General features: G+C 38.7%; 2 protein-coding genes across 5 annotated transcripts; one reads left to right on the top strand and one right to left on the bottom strand.

The window, feature by feature from the left end:
- The first annotated feature begins 4,971 nt into the window (after positions 1 to 4,971).
- Positions 4,972 to 11,488, top strand: ppm1nb (protein phosphatase, Mg2+/Mn2+ dependent, 1Nb (putative)). Its single transcript, XM_068716349.1, has 6 exons — positions 4,972 to 5,744; positions 5,988 to 6,559; positions 8,365 to 8,482; positions 9,811 to 9,925; positions 10,049 to 10,112; positions 10,221 to 11,488. Exons 1-6 carry the CDS (start codon positions 5,339 to 5,341, stop codon positions 10,236 to 10,238), a joined length of 1,293 nt encoding a protein of 430 aa, XP_068572450.1. The 5' UTR covers positions 4,972 to 5,338; the 3' UTR covers positions 10,239 to 11,488.
- A 622-nt stretch (positions 11,489 to 12,110) lies between these two features.
- Positions 12,111 to 14,057, bottom strand: kcnk12l (potassium channel, subfamily K, member 12 like). 4 transcript variants are annotated; one of them, XM_068716580.1, is made up of 3 exons: positions 13,694 to 13,991; positions 13,011 to 13,555; positions 12,111 to 12,863 (listed from the first exon to the last, which is right to left on the bottom strand). In XM_068716580.1, exons 1-3 carry the CDS (start codon positions 13,989 to 13,991, stop codon positions 12,546 to 12,548), a joined length of 1,161 nt encoding a protein of 386 aa, XP_068572681.1. In that variant the 3' UTR covers positions 12,111 to 12,545. The 4 variants fall into 4 exon arrangements, with proteins under 4 accessions (XP_068572681.1, XP_068572679.1, XP_068572680.1 ...); XM_068716578.1 differs by having other exon boundaries at positions 12,111 to 12,932; XM_068716579.1 differs by having other exon boundaries at positions 12,111 to 12,838; positions 12,920 to 13,555.
- Positions 14,058 to 15,935: the final 1,878 nt, after the last annotated feature.

The raw sequence follows: 15,935 nt of genomic DNA on the forward strand, positions 1-15,935 counted from the left end.
TGTTGGCTCGCACTCCAGGCTTTTTTTGGCCACCCCAGCTCCGTCAGCAATATAAGGGCTGGCTGCCTAATTTTATCCTGTATTGGATACCCCCGTTTGGATTCTCTATCCCTCTCTCTCTCTCACACACACACACACACACACTCAAATTGGGAACCTGAGACATCAGCATGCAGGTCCCTTAGCAGGGGCGGAATTTTGATTTCAAAACTATGTTTGTGTGTATGGTGGTGGTCGAAATATTCTACTAAAAATAATGAGTATAATATTTTATATATATATATATATATATATATATAGTATGGTATGGTTAAAAAAAAAAAGGAAAATAAAAGTCAAAATATAGTTTGTTAAAAAAACACAGTATAGGCATTAGTATACAGTATAGGCATTAGTATAGTATGTCTAAAAAATACATAAAATGATCACAGAACAATATGTTAAAAAATGTCATTTAAATGGCCATAGTATAGTATGGTATTTAAAGTCATAGTATAGTATGTAAAAAAAAGTTATGTAAAAGTGATTATATAGTTTGTTGTAGCTTTTCATGTCCAAATGAGTCAGTATAGTATATTATGTTGAAAACGTCATAGAAAAATCATAGCATAGTTTTATTTTAAAAATCATAATATAAGTAAAACATAATCATAATCAAAGCAAAGAACAGTATGAAACAAGCATGAAATGTTCATAGTATTTTATGTCAAAAAAGTCATAAAAAAAAGCATTGTAAAAAAGATCATTTTGAAGTCATTAAATTCCAGGTGTATAGTAAAAAGTTAAAGTTAAAGTTAAAAAGTTAAAGGAAAAAAGAAAAAAGTCATAGTAAAATATGTCCAAAAGAGTCATAATGAAGTAAGTAGCTAAAAAAATAAATCACAGTGTAGTCTGTAAAAATGTTTTTTTTTATTATAGTACGGTATATCGTAAAAAAAATAAGTATAGTATGTTGAAATAAGTGAAAAAAGTCAAAGAATAGTACGAAGATAGAAATAAAAAAGTCATAGTATGGTATGTCGAAATAAATCAAAGAAAGTTAGAGAATAGTAAGTCCCAAAAAAACTTAGTATAATATTTAGAAAAAAATCTTAAAAAGCCATAGTATAGCATAACAAAAAAATAAATTAAAGTCCTAATACACTAAAGTATAATAAAGTCATAGTTTAGTATGTCAAAAAAATTATAATATGTACAATATGTTGGAAAAAGTGAAAAAATACAGCATAGTATACTATGCTGAAAAAAGTCATAGCATAGTATGTCGAGATACGTTTTAAAAAAATCATAGTATAGTATGCTATAAAAAGTCATAGTATAATATGTCAACATTTTTTTTTAAAAAAGGCATAGTATAGTGTGGTAAAAAAAATCGCAGTATAGTATTTCAACAATATCCATTGAAAGTCATATTATAGCATGCCAAAAAAAGTCATAGTATGTCAAAATAGTTTATCAGAAATGGTTTACTGCCAAGTAGACATTGTGTTCAAAAAGGTCATAAAAAGGCATAGTATAGTATAGTATGGCAAACAAAGTCTTTAAAAAAGTTGTAGTATAACTATGCCATGAAAATATCATAGAAATATCAGAATACCTGATGCAGCAACCACATTTCATGTTCTACTATTAAATATACTTACATATATAGAGCTGCCGCTAATCATACGCTGGCTCCCTAGATTGTCCCTCAGTCATAAAGCTGGCGCACTATACTTTTTTGACATTTTTTTCATGCTGTACTATGATATTTTTTGTGATATACTATATTACGACTTTTTAATATCATACAACATTTTAGTTGTATAGCATATTATACTATGACTATTTATGACCTTAATATAACATACTTAATATAATATACATATATGCATTATTATCTTTTTTGTCATAGTATTCATGACATGCTGGTTGCTCGTATTTTATGGCATTTTTTATGACATACTTTACTATAATATTTTGATGACATTTTCATAGCTAATATTAAATTGTCTGTTCTATGGCATATTATAGTATTACATTTTTTATAACATACATTACTATGGCTTTTTTATGACATTTTTATGGAATGTGTTTTTTGAACAACATTTTCATTGAATGTTTTGCCTACTATACGATAACATTTTTATGACTTTTACATGCTTATACACTTTTTTGATAATTTGTATGGCATACTATGATGTTTTTAATGACATATTTATTGCGCACTATAATATGTTTATATTTTACTTTTTTTTTAACTCTACTATGATATTTTTTGTGACGTATTATAATACAATAGCTTCATGGCTTTGATTTTTTGTGCATACTATACTATAACTTTATATATCTTAACGTAACATACTAAGACATACTAACACATTTATTATGGCATTTGTATGGCATACTATTGCATGACATTTATATGATATAATATACTATGAATATTTTAAATGATATACTATATTATCATTTTATTATGGTATAACAAATATTAATGGCATACTATACAAAAAAATATATTTTGTTACATACTATATTATGACATACTTTTTTTACGTAATTTGTTATAACATAATAGATTATTCTTTTATATATATATATATACCATACTATGTTGTTTGTTCATTTTTCTGCCGATTGCATTAATGTTGTGGCATAAAAATGTTTTAACTATGACAGTTTTTTATGACCTACTATACTATATAGATTATATAGATTTTTTATGAAACTTTTATGGCATGATATTACAACAAAATTTCATATAAATTATTTTGACATATTTAATTATGACTTTTTTATGGCATACTATACTATGACATTGTTTTATACATACTATATTAAAAATTCCTAGCATACTATACCATAACATTTTGAATGACTTGCTATACTACAGTTTTTGGCAGTTTCTTTGACATACTAATTTTGCTTTTTTTTTTACATTTTAATGGCATACCATAATATTACTTTTTTATGAGTACTACATCATATATTTCAGATTATTTTTCTTTTGTACTACTGTTGGGGTATAGTCACATTTTATTTAACGTACATCAAGGTACATTAAGCCACATCATGACTCACACTGATGAAATGGAGTCGTCTGTCAGTCCATTCATTTTGTAACAAAAGAAAATACAAATCAAAAATTAATAAAACATGACGACGATCAGAGACAATGATATTCTAAGGAAGTGTAAATCACACTTCAGGAATTTTCAAGGAGTTCATAATGAAAATAAAGAGGCCATTGAATTAAAAATATGTTGTATGTTTTCAACATTCAACAACCTTAAATACAATGTAACTGGTGATGAGAAAAAACATCCTGAGCTTCAGCACAGAAAAGAGTCTCAGTTGGTCTGAATAACCTGTTTTCCCCAAATGTCATCCATTGAGACTGCATATCTAAAAGTGTGTAGCAAATTAAACATGCAACCCAACTGACAGTTTAAGTAAAAACATACAACAACAATAATACACTTTTATAGAATTTATAGCTAACATTGACACTGGAAAGTGTGTTACAGACTAATGTAAACAAGCCCTCTTCTACATACTCCGGTACAGTAGGTGGGTGTATGCACCTAAAGGTTGGCATTGCAGGTTGGCCACCAAAAACACAAAGAAGAAGAAGACACTGCAAACTGGAGAATGGAGTTGTGCAGGGATGATGGATTTTTTAAGGCCAACTCTTGAAGTTCCTGGTTCCTTCAACAAAATGCCAATGTGATTTCGGAATATTGCAGAAAATAAGATCTGTGATAAACCCAAGTTTATGATACAGCAAGATCATATTCACAAATGATCACCACTTTTATGATTTTTGAAGCGTAAATGCAATCGGCAGAAAAATGAACAAACTACACCATGGTTGCTTGAGCGTGAGTACACACAACGAGGCTGTAAAGGCGCACTAGTTGGTGTGATGACGTCTCATTTAGCCACATGTTAGTAACCACCTTTTTTAAGATTGTTAAAAGCTTTAAAATTCACAAGAGGGATATCTGTAGACATATTTTATATCGAAGGGCAAAACATTAAAATATCTTAAGTGTGTGTTAACCATAGACCTTATTTGAGGCATCTAACCAATACAAATCAATTTAAAAAAAAACATTGACTCTATACAAAGCTGCTTTAACACCACCCTGACGAGTGAGTTTGATTAAATGTTTCAAACAGTTTGTCCATCCTTTCCTGCCTGGTCATAGTAAAACTACTGGCAGAGTGTCAGCCCCAAAATCAAAGTACGGAGAGAATTACAGAGAGCAGTGAGCTCGCCCTGGCTGACTCCACAGAGTTAAGCAGTTATTTGGTGAATGGGGCCAAAAAAACAGCTGTAAGTCATGTTGTGGTGACATGCATAATCATGCAAAACCAAAGTCACATTTTTGATATCTTCAAAATTAAATAAACAGCAAACATGCAGCAAACTTTCCCCCTTCATCTCCACTCAATTTTCATTTTTTTGTCTCTATAAAGATATCGATTTATATTATATTATTTTATTTGCACTTTTATTTTAGAAATAGTTTCAACAAAACTACTTATCATAAAAAAGATCTATCATAAACGTATTAAAGTGAAAAATAATAATTAATAATAATACAAAAACACTCCAACCCTGAGTCCAGTCTGTCATTTAACATGCACTGTCACCATGTATAATGTATACAAGTGTAGTATCAGTTTAAAGGGATCATCTGTGTGCATAAACCTGTGAAAATAAACCTTCTGTCCCCTTTGTCTCTTCCTTCACCATCAGTAACACACTGTGTGCTAAAGGGCCGACAGTCCGGTAATCCACTGTGGTGGCAGCCCATAATCCCAACCGATCACACGTTCAGATTACCAAACATGTGGGAGGGGCAGAGCTCCAGATAGGAGGACGGTGAGAGAGGGTGAGCTCATAACAAGACAGTGGCGATACAAGCTAAGCAGGGATTGGTGCACATAAATAGCCAGCCAATCCAAGAAGAGACAGGAAAAAATAACAAGGGAAGAGCTGGTGAAAGAGGGAAGAGCTATGAAAAAGTGAGAAAGAGGGCAAAATCACAGCAGCGCAGAGGAGAGAACAAGTAGGAGAGGAAGGATGAGCTGGAGGAGAGAGCACTGATCAGTGAGGTCTCCAGAGAGGAGAGAGTAGAGGAAGGAGATGAGCAGAGAGAGGGGGGTGAGCAGCCAGCGCTGAGAGCATCTATCAGCTCAGGCGGCCATGCTCTGAGCCCTGGAGTGGCAGTATACGCAGACACTGCACAGGCCCAGCATCAGGCCCAGCTCCGCCATTCATCCCAGCCACAAACACAGAGGAAGGGATAAAAGAAGATTCCACCCACATCAGCTGGGCAGAAAAGCCATGAGGACAGCCAGGAAGGGCAGCGTGGAGATGCCTGCGTTTATGCGGCAGCTAGTGAAAGAGACAGAGAAGAGGGTCAGCTCTTTCTTCAAAGGGGGCCGTGGAGGAGCAGCTGAGGGAGAGCAGCCAGGGGAGGGTGAGAGGGAGGAGGTCATTCCTAGCCCCTACCTGGACCGGCCAGTCCTGGACAAGCTAACCGAGGAGGGCTGCGCCCGCTGGGGCCTTACCTACGCCCTGGGAAGCATGCAGGGCTGGAGGGCCAACATGGAGGACTTCCACAACTGTGTGCCACAGCTTGGTGGAGAACTGGCCGACTGGAGCTTCTTCGCTGTGTTTGATGGTCATGCAGGCAGCACTGTGGCACAGTACTGCTCCCAGCACCTTCTGGGTCAGATCCTAGCCACAGGTGAAAGATTTGCATGAATGAATACAAAAGATTTGATCAGTGGTGTGGAGTGTTGTTGTCTTTTATAATTGCAATGATGCTCACCTATGTTTTAGTTTGATCTTGAAACAGTTTTTCCCTGTTATCATTCCTCATTGCATTCTGCAAAAAATCTATCCTAGTCTAAGTAATGATGTGTTTTTATGGTATGCCGGATCCAGAAAACACAAAGTATTCCAACATTATATCTGTTTGTGCAAACAGGTGGGATGGGAGCAGAGGATGACCCTGACAGGGTGAAAGGAGCCATCATGGAGGGCTTCCTGCAAACAGACAAGCACCTGCACTCCGCGGCACGTCGAGAAGGCTGGGAGAGGGGTGGTACCACTGTGGTGGCCGCCCTCATCTCGCCATATTACATCTACTTCGCCAACTGTGGAGACTCGAGGGCCGTGCTGTGCCGATCTGGCCAGGTTTGCTTCTCCACTGAAGACCACAAACCTTACAGTCCTCTGGAGAAAGAGCGCATTGAGAGTGCAGGCGGCTCTGTGTCCATCCAACGGATCAACGGCTCCCTGGCAGTGTCTCGTGCTCTGGGGGACTTCAGCTACAAGGGAGCGGAGAACCGGACGCCTACCCAGCAGATGGTATCACCAGAGCCAGAGGTTTGCGTGGTGGAGCGCTCACCAGCAGATGAGTTCCTGGTGCTCGCCTGTGACGGGGTGTGGGACATCATCAGCAACGAGGACCTGTGCGCCTTCATCCACAACCGGCTGAGTGTCTGCACTGACCTGAGGGATGTCTGTACCCAAGTCATTGATCTCTGTCTCTATAAGGTCAGAACCAGTGAACATGTTGACCTTTTCAATGCATTTCTACATGTTCAGTTTAACTAGCAAATCATTTTATCTGATTAGAAACACAAAACACAATATCAGCATAAAACTGTTATATCATTTTTAATGGGCAGTGGATTTTATGTAGCTTTATGAAGGTAACTCAGTAACAGTTTTGATTTGATTAATAGTACATACACCACATGAATCACAATCAATCTTCTATATGACTTTCACTCAGGCTTTCAAAAAACTTGCTCCAATCACACCTTTTTCTTATATATAACTTTTTTGTGGGTAATACGTGTAAATTACGTGTGGAGGACCACAGGGGAATGTACTCAATCCTCTCATTTTTCTTTTGTATATAAATGGTCTGAAGACTTTATTTCGACTATTTTAGTTCTACATACTGTATGGAAATGACTTGTTCGTAAAGATAAAAGGGTTAAAGTCTACTTGGTGAGAATCTATGTAATATGGTGAGATTTAGGTGTTTTGTATACGCGGTCTACTGTGATGAAACTGAGAACATCCTCTGATTTAAGTTTAATTTAGTGAAATCTGCCATGCAACACTGAAATAGCAGTTGCTTATTTACTCATTCAACAAAATTAATTTTCCTTTTAGCTCTGTTTTGCTCTGTCGTTTGGTGCTGGTCAGGTAGCATCTAAAAAATACACAAATGAGAGCAGTGAGAAAGATCCAAAACAACAATGTTGCGTGCTGAAGAAAAAAAACACTAAAAAAAAAAGACACTAAAATGCTCCGTACAGGTGAGGTTAACTCTGTGGGGTTGTCACTATGAGTGACCGCTTTCACATAGTCATGTGATCCATTGTGAAAATATTGATTAAAGCAACTTTAAACGTGTTCATGCCCATATGAAAGCAAACCAGATTTTTTAAAAAAGCAGCTCTGACCTCTGTGAGCTTTGGCTCAGTCCCATTTAGACTATGGCTGTGGTTAAATGTGTATAATAGTGTGAGATACCACCTTAAAATAGATTGCATGGGTGTCAGAACAGGTTAGATGGGATTATTCTGGGTTCCTATGAGGACTCATTTCAGCTCTTTCTCTCGCTCTGAGAGTGCAGAAGATTGAAGGTCAATGTTCAAGAAAATACAATTGCTCGTCATACCGTCCTTAAAAATAAAGAATATTTTCAGACCAGTGAGGGAGAATAATTATTTGACTACAGCCATCTCCACTGATATTATAACTGCTAGATTTCAGGGTGTTCAGTGAAGGACATGTTTCACTATACAGTAACTAATCTGTAGAATAAGGGAATTAGCTTGTCAAGACCACTTAATCTTTTTAGTGTTACGTTGTGCCCATCATTTAATCTTTACATATCTACTACCTACTGAGGAAACAAACTCCCTCTATAAACTCATCCTTTGTTTGAAACCAGGTTTCACAGAACCTCAAGGAAATTAATAAAAATAAATATGGTTCATTGTTTATGTTGTATTTTCTTATATAAACACATCAGGATAAGCATGGACGACATGTGCACATGCTAACATCCATGCTGCACTCTGTTTGGCCGTCACTTCCATCATGTCACTCTGTTATGTAACAGGGCTTCAGCTCTGGTTCGCACAATGACCTCAAAATGTCACCGCTTCTTCCACGCTCCATTTACATTTTTCTGCTCCAATGCGCCTGTGAGGTGACTTTGAGGTGAAAATGATCCATCTCTAAGACTGTTCGCCGAAGATGTAGTAATGTATCAGATGTTGACATTTGTAAGGTCAACCGTCATTACTCACCTCTGCTGATATCGCTTTGCTCCACAGGGCAGCTTGGACAACATCAGCATCATCCTGCTGTGCTTCCCTGGAGCCCCCCAGCTGTCAGCAGAGGCATTACACCAGGAGGCTGAACTGGAGGACCTGCTGGAGTCCAAAGTAGCAGGTGTTTGAGCAATATTGATATACAAGGGACACTACAGGCAATGTACTTTCATGTGAGGCACTTATTTTTGTCAACGCACGGAAATTCTGACACTTTTCTGTTTTCTTGAGATTTGTGATTTGCAGTTCAAGCACATTAAGATGGACCTCTTCTGTACCTGTCCTGGTTAAATGTATTCTAGTACAAAAGTACTCTCTATGAACAGATTCTGCATTCATATGCTGAATTCTGCATTCACATAAAGAATCTTTAGGCAACGGGACAAGAATTTGGTATCAGAGGAGTTCTTGTTTCTATTTGTATTGTCCGAGTAGTCTTGACCAAACCAGACTTTGGTTGAATGCAGGTAAACAGTCCACATGGAGGGAAAAAGAGATGGAACACGTTGGTCAAAATGCAATCTAGGTATTCAACAGCTATTGTCTGATGATGATTTCGCTTTTTATTGGTTTAAAATAGCTTGTAAACTGGCTACTTGCAATCTGGTCGTACATGTCGTCAATCAACTCAAACTCTAGTCTGGCATCTCAAGTTGCTAATTAGAATGTCAACATTGAGCAGCGCATGGTAAAGGAAGTATTGGCCTGAATATCCGCTGGCAACACCGGAACCCCAGAAATATAGCACCTTGACCACAGAGACTTATCCGTCATCAGACCGATAGTTCAATACCCCTCTTTTACTAATACTCTGGTTCAACCCTTTAAAGTATAAGACTATGATATTCTATATGTTTCTTGTTGTCAACAAATCCCATGAAAAAAACAAAATCAACAATGAATTGATCCTATTGACAATAAGAAGTACCGTCTGTGTAAGAACCTGGTATAGATTATTCCTCTCTGCCATAGATCTTCATTGTTGCCCAAAAGCATATCAGTGAGCCCCACTATTGCACTGGGTGACATATTCCTTCATGACCATGAACATGGGTACTGTAGTTTATTTTGAGTCAATTCCACATACAGAATACTGTCAAATGTGGAAAATGTTCACTAGAACACCAAAGGTGTGTTAAGTTTGAGTAATGTTTGTTAAAATATACAGGGCCCAGCTGTTTTGGCAGATTACTTTTTAAAAATTAAACTATATTTGTGTGTGGTCCATTTTTAAAGAAGTATGTCGTCAGCAAGCACCAATAGGCACAGGGCTGAAATTATTAAGACACGTTCAAAGGGATTGTTGGTTTTGGACTTTTCATGGTTGATTTGTTTGTTGACAATATTGAAAACACAGAATAACGCCAAGCCCTATTATTTAAGACTTTAAGAAAAACTTGAAGTAGTTGCCAGGAACTTCCAAATGTGCTTACATATTTTTTTTAACAGAGATTTATGATGAGCTGTGTGCCAGAGGGGAGGAACCTGACCTGCTGTCTGTCCTCACAGTCCTCGCATCCGCCGACATCCCCGGATTACCACCAGGTGGAGGCATACAGAGCAAGTAAGAAATACAAAACATGTTAACGTGTGTGTGTGTGTGTGTGTGTGTGTGTGTGTGTGTGTGTGTGTGTGTGTGTGTGTTCCCTGTATTGTGAAATGACACCATGTTACTTGTGTGTTGCAGAAGGAACTGCATTATTTCTGCCTACTATCAACAAAGAGAGACCCACAAGCCCACACTACCAAATGTGAGTACAAACTACAAACTGTCCCATTCCAACCAGTAGAAGACATGCTATTTCCTTCAACATGGAGAGTATATTCACCATCATTTTCTCCATTGCCTGTCTGTCCAGGGCCTGGGAGGGTCTTGAGAAGCCGGGCTGGTCTCCAAGGATCCGTGGAAGGACTGTAATTAATATCAATATTGAAACTGTTTTCTTTCATGTGTGCACTTTGACAAAAAGGGAGATGTTGAACAGACAGGGGTGTTTGTTTACATCATACTAGCAAACAGCATCTTGTCATAACAAATACAATGCAAAATAGATCTAATAAATCCTAATACATTTTATATTTATACAAGAAAGACATTTTGTAAAACTTACTCAGAGACACGATCCAGCAACAAACCTCTGCCTCATATTCAGTGAACAGAAAATACAGATGAGAATTTCAAATAACTGTAAAACTGAATAACAACCAGCTGTGAAATTGTACATTGTCAGTGGATAAAATAATAAATGAGCATACGTATGTAGAGTTGTATTTTTAGGAAGCTGTTTTAAAAATAAGGAAGTAAAAATGAGTTATTGCTAGCCAAAAGCTAACGTACAGCTAACATATATCCATTTGCTTTAACAGGGAGTGCTAACAGTGCTAACAGTGCTAACAGTGCTAGCGGCCGGGCAGCTGATGGGAGTGCACAAATTTAGCTTTTTCGTCATGGCAAAAAGTGACAGGCAAATAAACACTAATAAAATGTTTAATTCTGCTATTTAAATCTCAACGCATACACACACTTAGTCAAGAAAAAATACATTTCACACAAAATCTAAACCTTTTTTGAAAAGGTGTTTACTTCTACAATTTTTTGTTTATTTTAGACATGTAGAATTAGATCCACTTCGCTGAGTGAAGTTACGTGATATGTTATGAGTTATGTGTAAAAATAATTAGATTATTATCAAACGATATATATACAGCATGTAACGGTTGGATTGTGAACAAATTCTGAACTAAGAGCATCCCAAAATTGGCCAAATACCCTAAAATCTTCATTTACTAACCGATCAAAATCTATTTTACGTGAATAAGTTCTACGTCTATATTTCTTGCAATTCTTTCTATATTCATATAATGGTATTTCTAAACATTTTATTCAATACAGTGTATGTGAAATGTGTTTTTTCCATAAGTTTGATGATATGTACTGTGCTGCCTTATTCATCTTTTATATAGTAAAGATAAAACAAACAGCATCAGACCGAGTTTCAGGATGGGTCATTTTATCCGCATTATATATTGGATTGTTTTATTATTCAGTGAGTAATTCTCTGTGTATAGACATTACATGTTAAGAGTCATGACTGTTTTAAACCTAAATAAAGAATATTTAATTGACTACTTGCAGTATTTTTACCCACAATAACTCCCTAAAGAACTATTTTTTCTCATTGTTCTCAAATTAACAATTAAGACAATTCATCAAGCGTGACCACTAGAGGAAAATGGAGGACTTTGTCTCTAAGGAGGATGCTTTTCTCCACAATCATCATCCCATGCACTGATGAAAAACTGTAGATGATACAAAATAGATTAACATGTTTATGTTTTTTGCATAGTAAAGGATCTCCTCCAGCTAGCAGAGGAGAGCCTGAATCTTGCTCTCTGCTCTGATGATGTGATCCTGCGACTATAAGCACTTTTCACATAAGGACGTCCTCTAGGCCTCGTTTGATTGGATGTGCTCTATTGAAAACCCTGGACCTCAGTGCTATTTCATGATTACTAAGAATTTCAATGACATGCATTGATGAAACGAGATGGGAGACTTGTGAGCAATCAACAGATTAAAATGTCTCTTTTTCAGTGTTCGTGAGCTCCTGCGGTGCGTTTGAGAAGCTCTGTTTCAATCACAATTCAAATGTTTTATGCTGTATAAGCAGCTAGTTATCTAAGAGAAGACCGTAGATATTATTATGTCTCCAAGTTCCCTAATACTGACTATACCTCACATACAGCCATATTTATCAGGAGCTCAGAGGACAATGTGCAGCACTCTTAAATCAGCGGTCCCTTCTAAGTAGTCCTTCACTGCTTCTTTCATCTGATTGCTTTTGAATGAGCCAATCACTTCAGGACATCAGACCCCTCCTCACAGTGATGTTAAATTCTTTAAATTGTATTCAGGCTTTTTGCTCTCTTTCTCTACACAGAAGAATATGTAATCAATTATTGGATGTCCAGGATCCCCACTGGAGGTCTGCTATTATATGCATAGACTTCCATTGAAAATTGCTCAAATTACAAATTGGAGGGTAATTATTCTGTTCACAGAATTTGGTTTGGTCACACTGAGGATAAATTATTGACTTTCTCTAAATCACTCGACGAGGAAATAGGTTGGAATTATATAGAGAGCCCGAAGCAAGGTACACAAGAATGACATCTCATTTGTGCTACCTATCCACACTGGTTTCCTGTAGGCGATTGTTCATAATGGCCAAGGCCCCCACACCCCCGGAGAATCCATTTTGATGGCTGTAGCTTTGCCGTGGGCCCTGGTGAGCCGTTTCGCTCAGCTGCTTCTGTAGCAGTGCCAGAGACACCTTATTGGACACCATGAACTCATTGACAGAGATCATCTCTCCTGACAGACGACGGCCCACATACACCCCATCAGCGACCGCACCTGCGTCCGTCTCACTGTCACACACTGTCTCCACCGAGCCGTCCATGTAGCGGTGTCTTCCTGCAGGGCAGTGGGACGACATGGGCTGCACGGTGTTGCGTTTTAAGCGTTTTTGTCTGAGGTGTGCAAGCGGATGCACGCGGTTGTGATTTTTCTTCTTGAGGCAGGGGCAGCAGAACCACCGGCACCCGGGTCTAGAGCAGGAGCAGGACTGGTGCCGCCCCGAGCAGACCAGTTTACCCACAATCCAGGTTAGAGTTTGCTTGATGATAATAGAAATGACATTGAAGAGTGAGTAGATACAACACACCCCCATCAAGATGAAAATGCAGTTCCCGAGTCGGTAGGCCTCCTGAGACTCGTATTGCTGTCTCTGACTGCTCACCAGGTCCCCGAAGCCGATGGTGCTGAAGGCCACAAAACAGAAGTAGAGGGAGTCCACGTAGCTCCAGTTCTCCATGGGGCTGTACAGAGTGGAGGCGCTGCATGCGATCACAACCGATGCCACACCCAGGATCAGCATTACATAATACACTGATGGTTTCCAGCCCTCCAGGCTGTCCTCCTCGCCGGAGGACTCTTCCCTGCTCGACACCACCCCAACTCCAGCACACCTTAGCCGACGCTCATGACACCAGCGCATGATGTAAGCCAACATTGTGATGATCCTCTCCAGGAAGAGGTTAAAGAAGAGAATGGTGGCAGCACAGCCGATGAGACCATAGAAGATTAAGAATATTTTTCCAGCTATGGTCGCCGGTGTGGTCATGCCAAAGCCTAGAGAAGAGACACAAAATAAAAAGTTAAAAAGGTCAAGGTTGATAAACAGTATGAGTTGGTACCTCATACGAATAATCTAAGAACTTTTGAATTGGCATCTTAGAAAGACAAAAAAAAAAGAGCGTAAAGGCTTACCAATAGTGGAGACCACCGTGCCCACAAAGTAGAAGGCTCCAGAAAAGTCCCAGCGGGGCCTCAGCGCGTCCACTCTGATCCCAGCTCCGTTCGCCTCTTCGTACTGCCGCAGCAGAGTGTGCAAGGCCCCCAGGTTGACCCTGTATCGCTGGGTGAAGTTGTCCAGCTGCTGTTTCCAGAGGCGGCGGGCGCGCAGCTCAAAAGGGTGTTCCAGGGCTGAGAAGATGGCCGCTCCGCACAACAAGTAGACCAGGATGAGCCCGGCCAGCAGGCAGAAACGGGCATTGTCTTCATTCATGGGCGCCCTGGAGCAGCAGCAGCCCCCAGCAGCCCTCCTCTGGGCCATGAGCACAGCAGCAGCACAGACACACCACCGCGACAACATGCACCACCTCACACACTCACATGTCACACACTCGCAGTACGTGTGACATGCATCACCCGCCACACAACATACATGCACTGAATATATAGAGCACTTTTGGTTTACAGATACAGCAATGCATTTAGCTGGAAAACTGCTGCTAAAAGTCTGCACATCTCTTGGTGGAAGTTACTCTGCTGCTTTAATGATGTAGGAGGAAAATTATGCATCTGAAGAGAATAATCTGTAAGAAAAAGAAGAAAAAAAAAGATATGTAATATTTAATGGTAGTAACTACAATATACATATTTTACAATTATTTTATTTTGTACAACTGTGTATGCTGCTTTCCCCTTTATCAAGACAAAACTATTTTAACCACAAAAATCTGACTGCAAACATTCCACACTTTGGATAAATCGGTACAAATATTTTAAGAAAACACTGACTTCATAAAAACATTTTAGTCAGTAGCAGTTTATAATATGTAATCTTGATATGTAAACTCACAGATCAAGTAGTTTAAGTTTAAAGTGAAAACAACAAATTGTACCTGGTTTTGTTGACAGCAGCGTCCGTTCGGAGTCGGTCTGCTGTGCTCGTTCCATGGATCTGATGAACAATGACCAGCGAGAGGAAGCCTCTTGAGTTTTTTGTGCAAACTGAGAGGGTGTCTGATGTTTCATCTGTCACACACTGACATCATCATCCCCTGCCCACCCCCTCTGTCTTTGAACACACAGTGATTGGCGCAGTCATCTCTTCATTTTGAAAACACTATTCCTCTTTTCCCCTCCTTCATCACGCCTCAATGTGACTTCACCGTAAAGAGCTACAAGTGTCACAAGGTTTGCTTTATGTAATTGGTCCTTTAAATCACTGTTGTATCCAGCGTGGACCAGCTACTGAAAGTAATATTTTGCGGTGGCCTAAACATTATTAAACAAGTATCATGTGACCATGAAGCTCGCCAGTTCAGCAGGATACATTTCAATGAAATATAAGAGCTGAGCTTACCACTCTATCTTCACCACAACTGAGATACCCTTGTGCAAGGCACTCAACTCCAAAGTGCTCCAGTGGGATTTGCTCGATAGCCGGCAGGTCAGATTGTGGTTGTGTTGTGCAGCCTCCAGCCCCTCTCAGAGGGCTTTTTGTTGTTGCTGCAGACTGTGTGGGAGGATTTGTAGAGCATGACTCTGTTGCTCTGTCTGCTCATCCCTTTAATCTCATCTGGGGCTGCAGGTAAGGGCAGGGGTTTCCTCTGCCGGCCGTCTGATGGCTGAACGACAGAAGCAGACAGGTGCGGAAGACAGAGAGGACATCTGCCTTCATCTCACCAGTCTGCCCTGCATCAGGTGTTGAACTTTAGAGTTTGATTAACATTTGGACCTGCTCAGGTTTACAGCACTGCGTATCTGTCCCTTTTATTTGATATTTTAATGGCTAAATATTACATCAGTAACTGCTGATAGCTGCATGAATCCATCAATGCATTACTTTTTCAACAGCATTACTGTACTATGAATTTAAAAAAATACCCAAAAAACAAATAATACAATATAAAATTGCTTTGTAAAGAGGTTTTTAAATGATGAGCGTCACTTGGTTTATCACATATTCTACAATATTGATGCTTTCAATGATCCAAAACAGTTAAAACATCAAATGCCATCAACCTTCATGCCTCAAAGGAGGAATAAAACAGCTGGTTTTCATGTCACCTAGACCAATAAGCACTACTGAGACAAAAAGATGCAAATTTCAAGAGTTCCTGTCAATGTGTCAACCGCAGGCAGGATTAATAAGGAGCATTCATTCAAATTTTAAAAACTCCATATGACTTGACAACAAAATGATCAGTAGTTATTATAAAGT

This window comes from Cebidichthys violaceus, unplaced genomic scaffold, assembly GCF_023349555.1.
Source record: "Cebidichthys violaceus isolate CVI_PGR_0920_01 unplaced genomic scaffold, fCebVio1.0.p SCAF_20, whole genome shotgun sequence".
In the NCBI taxonomy this organism is placed as follows: Eukaryota; Metazoa; Chordata; class Actinopteri; order Perciformes; family Stichaeidae; genus Cebidichthys; species Cebidichthys violaceus.

Coding starts and splice junctions, on each gene's coding strand:
- ppm1nb (XM_068716349.1), top strand. CDS start 5,339: ATGAGGACAGCCAGGAAGGGCAGCGTGGAGATGCCTGCGTTTATGCGG. Junction 5,745..5,987: donor GGGTCAGATCCTAGCCACAG/GTGAAAGATTTG, acceptor TTGTGCAAACAG/GTGGGATGGGAGCAGAGGAT. Junction 9,926..10,048: donor GGTGGAGGCATACAGAGCAA/GTAAGAAATACA, acceptor TGTGTGTTGCAG/AAGGAACTGCATTATTTCTG.
- kcnk12l (XM_068716581.1), bottom strand. CDS start 14,039: ATGGCCCAGAGGAGGGCTGCTGGGGGCTGCTGCTGCTCCAGGGCGCCC. Junction 13,556..13,693: donor CACGGTGGTCTCCACTATTG/GTAAGCCTTTAC, acceptor TCTCTTCTCTAG/GCTTTGGCATGACCACACCG.